Consider the following 13,173-nt stretch of genomic DNA (forward strand, 5'->3'; position numbering starts at 1 on the left):
AAAAGATGAGGATGAAAAGTAAGCAAAACCTACAGAGGAAGAAAAAAAAATAACTGTAACCTTACAAGAAGATTTGATCAACAAAGTGGCAAAAATGTCAATGTGGTTTCAACATAATCTCAATCAATACAATAATAAGAGGGATGAAGATGATAATTATGATGATGAAAAGGATGATGATGAGGAGAGGAAACTGAATATATATGAAAATAGATGTACAGTTAACATAATTAAGCTGAGTGACCTGTGATCGATGTTGACCCTTGGATGATTTAATCCCATTCACACAAGTTGATTACTGAAATATTATCAGAAAAATGTTTCCAAACTATTAAAGTATAATAACAATTGAGATTATTATTATCATTGATTTGGTATGGATATTGATCATTATTATGATTGGAAAGTTTAATTGTATTAACTGTTTCAAATTGAAGTTATCAATCAATGATGAGCATTATATTGTATTTAAAAAGTGATTTAATGATTTAGAAATTGTTAAAGGAGAAAGATGATCAAAGAGGAGGTAGAGGGTGGAAATTGATGATGGGATGAGGATGAGGATGATGATGAAGATGAAGATGATGCAAATAACATTGAGATTGATTGTTAACATTGACAATCTAATGAATAAGTTGGGAGGGAAATGAATTATAACTGGGAGTGAATAACAACATCAATGGGATTGACATTGACTCTTGACAAGATACTCGGATGAAAAGGATGATAAAGAAAGAAACAATGAAGATAAAGATGAAAATGTCTTCAGAGTTTTCCATCACTAAGATGGACAGTCCATTGGGTCAGTACAAATATTAAAAGAGAGAGAGAGAGAGAGAAATCGAAAGTGGAAAAAAGTTGTAAAAGAAAATAATATAATCTTTTCATATTGATTATCTTTCCATTCCAATCTTTTAATTGTGCTGATAAATTTTCTGATTGTAAATTCCAAGTGCAATTTAATTCGATAACAATTGGATTAATAGGAAGTTAAATTTGATGATAATTCAAATGATTCAACTGATATTGTATTGAGAAAATTATTATTATTTTCATCCTCATTTTCATCTTCTCACTTATCAAGATTATCTTTATCATTCTGTTTACATTTCGATATAAATAATGAACAATATAAATGTCCAAATGTCGCATTGACCATTTATAACCTTATCATCTTTTCACATAACAATAAGAATGATAATATTTGCAAGTTTATGAAGATTTATCATCAGCATCACTTAATTTTATCTCATTATCCTTATCATCTTCATCTTCATCATTGACCATTTACCTTATTATTTTTAAAGCTTAATAAACGTTGAGCAAAAACAACCAGAAAAATTTCATCCTCATCCTGAAAGTTATTTTAATCATCATCAAATTTAAACACATCTCACTTGATTAACTAATCGTTAATCATTATCCCTGCATCAATCAATACCATTAATAGTAAACCATAAACCACAATTTAACCTTTGAATTTAATTTCACTCTCGGCAATTTGAATGTCAACCTGCTGAGGATAAGGTGAAATCGTATTGATCTAATTAATTGATTGGTAATCAATATAATCAACAAGATGGTGATGATAATGATCATGTCGATTAAGATGAGCATGTCATCAGCTCTGCAAAGCATCATGAAGATGATGAGTAAAAAAGTGATGCGGATGAAGATGCTTCTTATAGGATTTTGGAATAGAAAAAAAAATTCTGTTCTCTCTCCATGGAAGATGAAAATATTATGAATTAAATTTTTTCCATTTGATTTCTATTCTAATTCATTAAGACAATCAGATAATTTATTATTTTATTATTATTAAATTTCTGTTAAAATGAAATGATCATTATCTCAAAAGTCATAAGCATCCATTTGGAAGATGAAAATTTAGATGAAGATGAAAAAAAATATATAAACATAACAATGGAAAAATTTTGCATCCTCATCACTTTTAATCCTATTTGGTGAATGATTAAGTTGATTGTTGGATTGGAAAATAATTTAATTTAATTTGATAAATGATATTTGGTTGGTGAGGATAACATTTACATTAGATTAAGCTTTTGATAATGTTAATATCATGTTGATGTTTATTAAAATAAATTGTTGCTATTAAATTTCATTTAAACACCTCAATCAAATTAACCATAAAAATAACAATCAATGAATGAATTAGTGATTGATAATAATAGTTACTCAACAATTAAACAAGTGAAAATTGAAACAATTTCAACAATGATCCTTATGAATGATGATGAGACACAATTATGAGAGTAAAGGTTTACGACAATTAAGTTAATTGTTACGAAATTATGAAGAAAGAAAATTTTAAATTTTATTATATCATTAACGGTACTTTTTCCAGTATCATCAATATCAAAGTGATGACATTTTTATTGTCCACTTTAGAGAGTAAGAAGTAAAGTCTTTTAAAAAGATGTCATTTTTATATCTTCCTTTTATCATCATCATCATCTTCTTCTTCATCTTCATCCCATTATCTTCATCAGGAGCAGTTTCAATTAGAAGATGAGAAAACATTAACTGAAGATGAAGATGAAGAAACTTCCGTTATAAACATATCACAATGGACTTTATTCAACTGATGAAATGAGATGAAGGATGATGATGATGATTGGACTTCTCATCATCTTGCAAAAAGAAAATGTTATCCTTTCATCTTCCTTATCATCATTATCTTCTTATTCATACCCTCAGTTGGGTCTCTCTCTCATCATCATACGACTCATTTAGTTTTTACCGTTATTATTACAAATACATTTCAATGGACCAAAAGACTTCAATTAATCTTATCATTTAGTATCATCATTTTGGATTAACTTTCATTCATCTTGTTGTTGTTTTTTTAATTGTAATCATCTCAATGTCCATTAGTTAATTATCATTGCAACTCTTTTGTTTTTTGCTTCTTTCTAATCAACAATTTAATCCAAATTTGTCCACATACGCAAATTGATGGTAGAGTAAATTTAACTGTTCATTTTGATTTAATTGTGCGTCTACATTGATTGTGATTAACTTTTTTTCCTTCACAATTTGATTAATCTTCTTATAGATCACGTTTTTGAGTTAGTTAATTGTTTATCTAACTGACCTGTTCTTGACAGATCTCATTTAGACCCGGTATCATTTGGCTTATTGGTTAATCTACTTTTAATCCAGTTAGTAAATTAACATTTGATTATCTAATTAGATGATTCATTTGACTGGTTATTGAGCAAGAGCATTTTTTTCAAACTTCAATTTATCACATTGAGTAGTTTTTTTTTTGATAATCAGTTCTGATTGTTTCAAATTGTATTCAAAGTTTTGAACAATTAATGGGAATTGATTAGGTTTCACTTGTGTGATTGAATTTGTACATTTTCAACAGTAATTAACTTGATTGCTTTGGGCTAGATAACAACATGATTGGCAGAATATCAAAAATGTTTACAAAAATAATCATATTCTTTGTAGGAAAATCAATAATTCATAAGGGGAGAGAAAAAATAGATTTTCAAGATGATTTAAATATCTTTACAATTTAGAACGAAAAAATTAAGACGATTGTGAACATTTCGATGCTCGAAAAAGAGAGAGAGAGAGAAAGAAAAAGAGAGAGATACAAAAGATGAATAGAAAATGTTCAGATAGAGCGATCGATCTTTGAGAAGAGAAAAAAATAATATTCGATTGGATATTGATGATTAACACTGATTAACACAATGGAAAGTCGGACTAGAGATTATCTCTGTGATGGGAGGTCAGGCAAGATTGACGATGGCGATGAGAAGGATAAACAAAATTTTTATGGAAGAAAACAAAAAGTTGATGTAACCAGAATGAGAGATGAAAATCAGGATAAAAGCGCCAATGATTATCATGGATAAATGAGATACACTGTTGGTGAATAAATCAAACAGTTAACAGGCGTTGATGTTTCTCAGATGATTTTATCTTGTTAAATTGTAATAACTGTGACGAATTAAGTTGACATAAAGCGAGTAGCCCATCCCGAGGAGAATCCTCAGCACATGCCCAATCAGAATCCTATGGAATTAAATAGATAACAAAAGTCAATCAATTCATTTTCATCTTCATCATTTGTTGTAAATAAACAGCAAAAGTATAAGTGTTCATGTTGTTACCATGAAATAGGTTGGAAGGATAGACGATAACCAGATTCCCATGGAAACATCTTCGCCCTTAGGGTAGGAAAGTGAGAGAGAGAGAAAATATTTAAATGATTAACTTGGACAATCAATTGATCTTTAAACTAAATTAGATTTTCTTACTTGATAGTAGTGAAGATAATCTTTATTACTGTTAATCCATTTGGCGATATCAATTGATATTACATAACCAGAACCACAAGCGAATGATGGATAAACAGAACCAGGGAAATCATTTTCAGACCATTTACCATAGATATTGATTAAATTGTTCCGCCTGAAACTGTTTAGTAATTGATATTCACAATTAGTTGACAGTTGATTTTACTTTTTGCTTCATTGTGTTGACCATCACTTACTTTCCCCACCAAATTGATTCTCGACTGGTCAGTAATTTAATCTTAGAAGTTACTTTTTCCAAATCAATGAAACAATCATCATCAGTTTTCAAGATGAAATCAGCAAATTGTAATGATGATGATGATGATGAGACTATCCTATTGATGAAAAACAAAAGTTTACAGTTAAATTAATGAGTTTATGATCAGTTGATTACTTGGACTCACCAACTAATAGCATTGACTAATTTTCTTGGTAAATTACGATAAATATCAACATTATCAACCAAAATTATATCATTGAATTGATTGATTTCATCTTGTAATTTACTTTCTATCAGATTTAATTGATTAATGTGATTTGTATGGACTTTTTTTGCATCCCTAATGATTTTCCGATATTCATCTTGATCTGATTAAAGAAAAACAAAGAAATTAGTATAATAATAATGATTTAATCAAGATAGAGTTCAAGTGCATGATTAGTATTATTATTACCTGATAATTCAACCACAAATGATGTTTTCACTTGATCATTTCCGTTGAATTTTTTTGACTCAAAATCATTAAGATCATTATAAACCTGAAGTAAGAAAAATAAGAGATTATTTCAATTCTGATGCTAAATTTACTGATCAATCTGATTGAATGATCAATAGGAAACAAGGTTAATCACTAACCCTAAGTGTTTGAGTGAGTTTTGTAAATTGATTCCAATAGTTAATTTGTTTGGGTTGACAATTGGAATCATCTTTTCCGGTTGCAATCAGTAATCCAATGAATCCTTTTGGAAGAAGTAAAATGGGCGAGGCATCTTGATAATTATATCCATGGAACTGACCACTTACTGACCCAAAGCTTTGATTATATAAAATTTCCTATGGAAAAATAGATTAACCGAGAAGAAAAAATTAGAAATCAAATTGAACAAACTAGACTTTGACTCTCTCACCTGAGTTATCACATTGGTCAGAATTATATTATCACAGGTACATGAGGCCAGGCAACCGATACGTTTCAATAAGAGATCATGATGAACCTGAAAGAGCAAAAAATAAGGATAAATTTCATGATAATTGTTGTATAATTGTGATTGAATAGTTTACCTTGAATGAGAATCCATTGAAAATGATGAGCCGTTCAGGTGAATTGATTGATACCTGAAGATGACTGGAAATGTTTGTCTTTAAATCTTCCGTTTCATTATGGACCAAAGATGAGCAACCAAATTTGTCTTCAAGATAATCTTTGGGTACCTGACAATCAGAATTGCCAAGAACAAAGTAAGATTTAATTGTCACCCCAAGATAATCAACACTCTTAACCCATGATTCCCTCAACACTTTTCTTGCATTAAAATTGGATCGACTTGAAAGAATCAAAACAATCAAGTGAATAGTTTCATTTTTTCAGAAAATAGTAGCAAATCATTTCTACCATGATCACTGAGTAACCTGTAAACAGATAAACTGATGAAAATCACAATTAAAGATGAAATTAATAACCATTGGTAAGAAAATAACATAACACAAACCAACAATTAACTCTCATATGTTTACATTTATAGAGAGATTGAAAAGGTTCAATAGTTACAAAAGGTGAGAAAATTATTTAAACACTGTAAAGATTATCACGATAATAGATTATTTAATAACAGTGTCTAAAGAAAATCATGGTTCAATGATGGAGATAAATTGTCACAATCAATTTAAGTTAATTAATGTTCATCATAAACACAATGTTTACATTAAGAGAAAAGCTAAAAACTGGTTAACATTTACCAGTTTCATGTTCGCTGCTTTTTATGCCGAAAATTATTCTCTTTATGCTTTATGCTTTTCTTCTTTTCCATTGGTTTTCATGTTAACTGAGAAAAAGAATAAATGGTAAAAAGCATAAGCGCACAATTCGAAAGCATAATTGGCATAATTCTTATGCTGTTTATAAGTCGAGTTAATGTTTTTTACCATTAACACTTTTCATCTTCCAACAATCAACTTTAATTTTCTTCTCTACTTTAACCATGATTTAGTTAATTGTTAACTTGTTGTTTACCTGGAAAAAGTATATTTGTTGTACATGTTGATTATTCAACAAGTCATTTAATTGAATTTAATTTCTATCTCCATCTTCATCTATCTTGGTGTCTCTCTGTTTATTATTTTGTTTTTGGTTCTTCCAATGTTTTCAAATCTTTTAATTGTGACTTTAATTTAATTATTTTGGTGCCATTTAAAGGTAAATTGGACTATCTTAATCACAATTTATCTGGTAATTGATAGTTAATTCTAATATTCTATCAACGATTTACTCAGATCTGGTTAATCTCTTTGTGTCTGTGGTTTTCTTTTTTTGGGCTTCCATTTTAATCGCCATCTTAAAACCCGGTAATTTGTTTTTTCTATTTCATTTAATTCTTTCAACTAATTACTCTTCTTCTTTAATTTAATAATCAACAAGTTTACATATTGAAAGGTGACAATCACAAGATATTTTTCAGAGTTCGTCTCATCTTCTGGTTGTAAATTCAGCTTGAGCTTGTTTATTTAACCCGAACTCTAGTAATGAGATGTAAACAGTTAATTGTGGTTTTTTAGTCTATTTTTGATACTTTAGCTTTTGGAATCAAAGATAATTCATAGGAATTACCATGAAATTAAGTGTCTATTTTCTACTGCAATTATGGACTTTTGGCCTGTTCATGTTGACAAATGGAAATCAATCCAGTGGTGAGTAAATATAATGTTCTATTCTTTTTTTTCCCTTCCCTAAGCAACAGTAGAAAAGAACATTTTATTTTCTTAGAATATGTAGAGTTATGTTCTTTCCTCCTTTTCTATTTATAACCACAAGTAATTCGTTCATTTTTTTTCTTCTCTTTTTTTCCACCATAATTGTAATTCCATGATTTTGTTTTTTCTCCTTTCTCAGGATCAATTTATCCACAAGATCTTTTAGTTTTAACCGTTGCCACTAATCCAACTGATGGATTTCTCAGACTTAATCGGTCACTTCATCTATTTGAACATCGATTCGAGGTGAGTACATTTGAATTTCCTCATGATTTAGATGTTAATTAACTTGACCAATTAATCTTCTTCAGGTTCTTGGGCTTAATGAACCTTGGGTCGGTGGAGATGTCGCTACTTCACCCGGAGGAGGTCAGAAAGTTAATCTACTAAGAAAAGCTCTGGAAAAATATTCTAAAGAGCAAAATCTAATTATCTTATTTATCGACAGGTAAATGAATTGGAATTTCTAAACTATCATTAGTCACATAATCTCAACTTTTTCATGTTCTCTCTTTGAATTTTATAGTTACGATGTTATCATAAATTCTAAACGTGAAGAAATTCTGGATCGATTCAACACACTAGGAGCTAAAGTCGTTTTCTCAGCTGAAGATTTCTGTTGGCCCGATCCATCACTTGCCGTATGTTTTAGTGAATAATTCGCGAACAATTTGTTCAGATTGTTTTTCGTTCGATTTCATTAATTTTCATTCTTTTTCTCATCTACAGAAAGATTACCCTGACAAAGACAAAGAAAATATTGGCCATCGTTACCTGAACTCTGGAGGTAAAAGTTGATTTTGATTCTGATTATTTAGTGATTGAAATTACTCAAAATAATTAATCTTATTTACATTTAACTCTTTATTTTCCTTGATTCTCATTATCATTATTTTTCGCTTCGTGTGTGTTTGCAGGGTTCATTGGATTGGCTCCTCAGCTTTACGAGATTGTCACAAGTTCCGCAATAAAAGATACTGATGATGATCAATTATTTTACACGAAAATTTACCTGAATAATGAACTTAGGGTAAAAAAGATTACTTTAGATGAAAAGAGAGATAATAATAAAATCTCTCTCACATGAGTTCATCATTCCTTGAAGAACGAAATTAATCATCTCTCTTTCTTTCCTCTCTTCTTCCTCTCTGTTAGACTAAATGGTCCATCAAGCTAGATCATAAGGCAGCCATTTTCCAAAATCTTCAAGGAGCTGTTGGTGATGTTCAGTTAAGGTTCAATGACGATGGTTGGGCCAGCGTTCATAATGCAGCATTCCAAACGGATCCTGTAGTTATTCATGGTAACGGTCTCAGTAAGGTAATAAGATTCATCTAAGAAACACGAACGGAGTATCATGAAGATTATAATTTACAAACTTAACAGTTGACAAGTTTTTCCTCTTCAATTCTAAATTCAACCTGAACTTACGTTTGAATATTATTATCTCACTTAATTCTCTCTCTCTCTCTTTACTGTCAATAGGTAGTACTTAATTCATTAGGAAATTATATTGCCAAATCATGGTCTACCAAGCATGGTTGCTCCTCTTGTCAAGACAATCGTATAAGTTTGGATGATAAAAAGGTAATGAAATTAAAAGAGTTATTGATATAAAGATTTGAATAATTCATAGATAATGAAGAACAAAGTTAATTAACTGAAAATATGTTACTATTTAAAAGGCAGCAATCAAATTTTCTACATGGCTTTTGCATATTCTGATTATCATGAAGTGAATGAACGTTATAGGAATTATCTTCATTTAAGAAAATGGAACATATGATTCAGTGATAAAAGAAAAAGAACCATTTCTGCATGATGATGATGATGATTATGATGATAATATGATGAACATCATGATGACAAACTAACAAATTTGCTTACATTGTCTTTTCCTATTTACAGGCTGATGAATTTCCTTCAGTTTTAATTGGTATCTTCATCATTCATCCTACTCCATTCATAGAAAGCTTTTTCAACAGAATCGTTCAATTAATTTACCCAAAGGAAAAGATTAGCCTGATCATTTATAATAAATCAGCCTATCATGATAAACATGTAGCTGAATTTGTTAAGCATAATACCAGTGTTTATGCTAATGTTAATGTGCTACCAGATTCAGTTGACAAAGATTGGCAAGCAAGAAACATGGCTATGTAAGCATCTTAATTAGATAAATTTAATCAATATCAATATTAATTAATCCTTTTTAATTGTTTTCTCAGGGAGGAATGTGTCAAGATTAACTGTGATTACTATTTCTCAATTGACTCGGATGCACGTCTTAACAATACTAAAACTCTGATTAGTTTAATCGAGCAGAATAGGTAAGTGATTAATATAATTAGGAAAAAAAAAATGAATTACCCAAACGAAATTAATTGTTGTGATGTGATTTTGATTTTGATTGAATCAATTTTTTCATCTCTTTTTAATTGGGTGATGATAAAAATAATTTGAGTAAAACAATCTGTTCATTGCTGCTCATTTAGCTCAAAAATATATAAACAAAATTAAAACATTTTCATTTTAAAAAATGATAACTGTAATTAATTGACAATCTTAATTGTGATCATTTCTTTTAGGCGCATTATCGCACCGCTACTTGTCCGTCCTGGTAAACTTTGGTCCAATTTTTGGGGAGCATTGTCATCTGATGGTTTCTACTCACGATCTCATGATTACGTTGAAATCATCAAGAATGAAAAAAGGTAAACAAATGATACAAAAAAATATTTCTCATTTTCACTTGAGTAAGAAGAAGATTTAAAGATGATTTATGTAGATTTAACAATGGATAATCCAAATTGAGATATCACATCCATGGACACAACACTCTTTTGCTAATTCTAATTGTTGAAAAGATAGAGAGAGAGAGAAAGAAAGAAAGAGGTTTGATTTAATGATTAGTGTTGTTGAGACACTTTGATAAAGGTTTCGGAAACGGAACTTACCTCGAGCTGATGATAATCTAATCTTGCCCACACCTCCTTTAATTGCGAAATCATTCATTTCACTTTGACGCCTTGCAACTGAACACACCATAGATAGAACACCATGTAGCTCACCCACTGTACACGCTTTATAAACTTCGCACTCAACGTAATTGCATGTTAAGCTGATGGTTAGGAAAAGAATGAGTATATTTGATGAGAAACTCATCTTGATTGATTTAATACAATACACAATTTTTTGTAATTTCCTTCTTTTTAATATAACCTTCCAAGGGAGCTTAGTGATTGTCTTGAATCTTATCGCTGACCAACCATTAGAAAGGTCAAGAAAGGTGAAGATGATGATAATTTTGTCAACGTAAAAATCATCAACAACCAATGACCATGTTGCTACTTGTCTTATTGATGATTATTGGTTTACAACCAAAGGTTTTAACAATTAACTCATTCAATTTAACAATGACAATTTTATAGAAATACAATTGTAACAGTAATATCCAATCATCACAACCTTATGACTAAATTGCAATTGTAAAATTGCCACTAGAAATGCTTTCTTTTTATCTAATTGTTTCAAAGAGTAATGTGATAACGAATCGAATGCTAATTTATTAAGAAAAATCCTTTTCCATATTTAATCGAGTAATTTGATCAAATAATCAAACAGATTGAACAGGTAACATTAATTAAATGTTGAGAATTGATTTTTGCCCATCAGGTTAATTTGATTGGTAAACAATTAAAATTACAATACTTTCCAAAGAGTAGTAACTTATATTACTCTTTGATACTTTCACTCTCTCTCCTAATCAACTAATCCTTTTTAAATGATGAAACGGATATAATTTTAGTATTAATATACGAAAGATTAACTGTTGATCATAAATTGCAAATACTTAACTTTCTCTCTTGTATTTTTCTGTGTTAATGTCAACTCTTTCAATTAAATTGTTGAAGTAAAAATCATAAGCCAATGAAATGGAAACAATTTAATTTCTTGTTGAGAAATCATTTTAAATTGTAGCTTGTTGTTGTTGATTTAATTAGAAATCAGTTTTAAAATGTCTCTGATCAATTGCATATTTATTATTGGCTTGACACATATAATTTCCTGAATCCATTTGTCGAGCTGGATCAATTTCGAGTTTACTTTTAATCGCTTATTTAATTACTTGACAATTAAATTAATAGTATCTCTTTTTGTTCAATGATTCAATCAAATTGACTACCATTTTGAGATTCTCATCCATAACCAGTAATCCGATGTTACCTTGATTTCATATCCTTGAACTTAATCTAGGCCACATCTTAATTTCTTTAATTGCCTTCGGCTATTCAAATTATCTTATCTTTTACTTGCTATTCTTTTCCTTAGGAGTAAAATAGAGCTGAATATCAGCGTTACATCAACGAATCAGCGATTAATGAATTGAAATCACAAACTATCAGTTGAAAATTTAGTTACACTGGTATTTTGTATTTGCATCGGAAAATTTTACTCTTGAAATTGTTTTGACAAATTTTCAACGATTATACAATTTTATCGTTTTCATGATCAAATTCATTATTAATTTGATTAACTGAGTTGGCCAGAATTTGTAATGACGATTCTCTTGCTAGGTTTTCCACTTTGACTTCCCATAGCTTCGATTTTCTTGATAACTTCCAGTCCTTCGACGACTGAGCCGAAAACGACATGTCGATTATCTAACCAAGAAGTTTTGACGGTAGTGATAAAAAATTGTGCTCCATTGGTGTTTGGACCAGCATTTGCCATGGAAAGAGTACCAGGACCAGTGTGTTTGAGTGTGAAGTTTTCGTCCTCAAATTTGTTTCCATAAATTGATTGACCACCGGTTCCATTGAAGTTGGTGAAATCACCTCCTTGGATCATGAAATTTGGGATAACTCGATGGAATATTGAATTTTTGTAACCGAAACCCTTTTCTCCAGTACATAAAGCTCGGAAGTTCTCAGCGGTTTTTGGTACAACATCAGATCGCAACTAATCAAGACATGAGAAGAAATTAAATTATCCAGTGAAAAATATAACCAGCAAACAAAGAGGAGATAAACTTCAACCTCAACCTCGAACTATTACAAATTAGAATTTTAAAATCACTTACCTCCATAACAAATCGACCTATGGGATGATTGTCCGCTGCAATATCAAAGAAAACTAGTGGAAGTCTACAAAAAACACTATCAACAATCAATAGAGTCAGAAGAACTTTTATCAAACACTTTGTCGCCATTTTTATACAGAATAATAATATGAAAATACTCTCAAGTTTATCTCAAAGGATGTAGAATGTAAATGAAATCAGTTCCTCATTGATGATCTCGTTTTATGTGAAAACGAAGATGAAACTTGAATGAGTCTAAACTTGAATTCAATGAAAAGTCATTGAACTTTTATCATGAGGGATATAAAAAAGGGTTAAATTAAATCTTAGCTCATGATGACCTTTTCAAGTTTAATTCTGTTAAGATCAATATTTAAAAGATTAACCGATTCTAAAGCGCAAATGATTAACTTTCTGTCTTAAATGTCATCCCTTTCAATTCAATTGTTGAAGTACAAATCATCAGTCAATTAAATGGAAACAGTTTAATTTATTGTTGAGAAATCAGTTTTAATTGCGATAGTCTGTTGATCTAATTAGAAATCAGTTTTAAAATGTCTCTGATCAATTGCATATTTATTATTGGCTTGACATATAATTTCCTGAATCCATTTGTCGAGCTGGATCAATTTCGAGTTTACTTTTAATCGCTTATTTAATTACTTGACAATTAAATTAATAGTATCTCTTTTTGTTCAATGATTCAATCAAATTGACTACCATTTTGAGATTCTCATCCATAACCAGTAATCCGATGTTACCTTGATTTCATATCCTTGAACTTA

At 29.9% G+C, this 13,173-nt stretch overlaps 3 protein-coding genes across 6 annotated transcripts; 1 reads left to right on the plus strand and 2 right to left on the minus strand.

Moving 5' to 3' along the window:
• Nucleotides 1-3,228: 3,228 nt before the first annotated feature.
• On the minus strand, nucleotides 3,229-5,919 carry LOC128388125 (UDP-GalNAc:beta-1,3-N-acetylgalactosaminyltransferase 2-like; the record flags this gene model as incomplete). Its single annotated transcript, XM_053347484.1, has 9 exons — nucleotides 3,229-4,053; nucleotides 4,152-4,208; nucleotides 4,299-4,458; nucleotides 4,535-4,672; nucleotides 4,742-4,925; nucleotides 5,012-5,096; nucleotides 5,194-5,391; nucleotides 5,466-5,552; nucleotides 5,620-5,919. Coding segments are annotated over 9 exons (1,344 nt in total), but the record flags the coding sequence as incomplete, so codon positions are not given.
• Nucleotides 5,920-6,496: 577 nt separating this feature from the next.
• On the plus strand, nucleotides 6,497-10,029 carry LOC128388156 (multifunctional procollagen lysine hydroxylase and glycosyltransferase LH3-like). 4 transcript variants are annotated; one of them, XM_053347531.1, is made up of 13 exons: nucleotides 6,497-6,751; nucleotides 6,829-6,900; nucleotides 7,111-7,242; nucleotides 7,445-7,551; nucleotides 7,617-7,753; nucleotides 7,832-7,946; nucleotides 8,035-8,092; nucleotides 8,223-8,335; nucleotides 8,461-8,625; nucleotides 8,791-8,892; nucleotides 9,214-9,464; nucleotides 9,534-9,635; nucleotides 9,894-10,029. In XM_053347531.1, exons 3-13 carry the CDS (start codon nucleotides 7,164-7,166, stop codon nucleotides 10,021-10,023), a joined length of 1,359 nt encoding a protein of 452 aa, XP_053203506.1. In that variant the 5' UTR covers nucleotides 6,497-6,751; nucleotides 6,829-6,900; nucleotides 7,111-7,163; the 3' UTR covers nucleotides 10,024-10,029. The 4 variants fall into 4 exon arrangements, with proteins under 4 accessions (XP_053203506.1, XP_053203505.1, XP_053203507.1 ...); XM_053347530.1 differs by having other exon boundaries at nucleotides 6,497-6,900; XM_053347532.1 differs by lacking the exon at nucleotides 6,829-6,900 and having other exon boundaries at nucleotides 7,130-7,242.
• Nucleotides 9,686-12,554, minus strand: LOC128388159 (peptidyl-prolyl cis-trans isomerase-like). The gene is made up of 3 exons (XM_053347536.1): nucleotides 12,389-12,554; nucleotides 10,263-12,267; nucleotides 9,686-10,157 (listed from the first exon to the last, which is right to left on the minus strand). Exons 1-2 carry the CDS (start codon nucleotides 12,515-12,517, stop codon nucleotides 11,839-11,841), a joined length of 558 nt encoding a protein of 185 aa, XP_053203511.1. The 5' UTR covers nucleotides 12,518-12,554; the 3' UTR covers nucleotides 9,686-10,157; nucleotides 10,263-11,838.
• Nucleotides 12,555-13,173: the final 619 nt, after the last annotated feature.

The sequence above is a fragment of the Panonychus citri genome, unplaced genomic scaffold (genome assembly GCF_014898815.1).
Source record: "Panonychus citri isolate SS breed McGregor unplaced genomic scaffold, ASM1489881v1 Contig00095, whole genome shotgun sequence".
Classification (NCBI taxonomy): domain Eukaryota; kingdom Metazoa; phylum Arthropoda; class Arachnida; order Trombidiformes; family Tetranychidae; genus Panonychus; species Panonychus citri.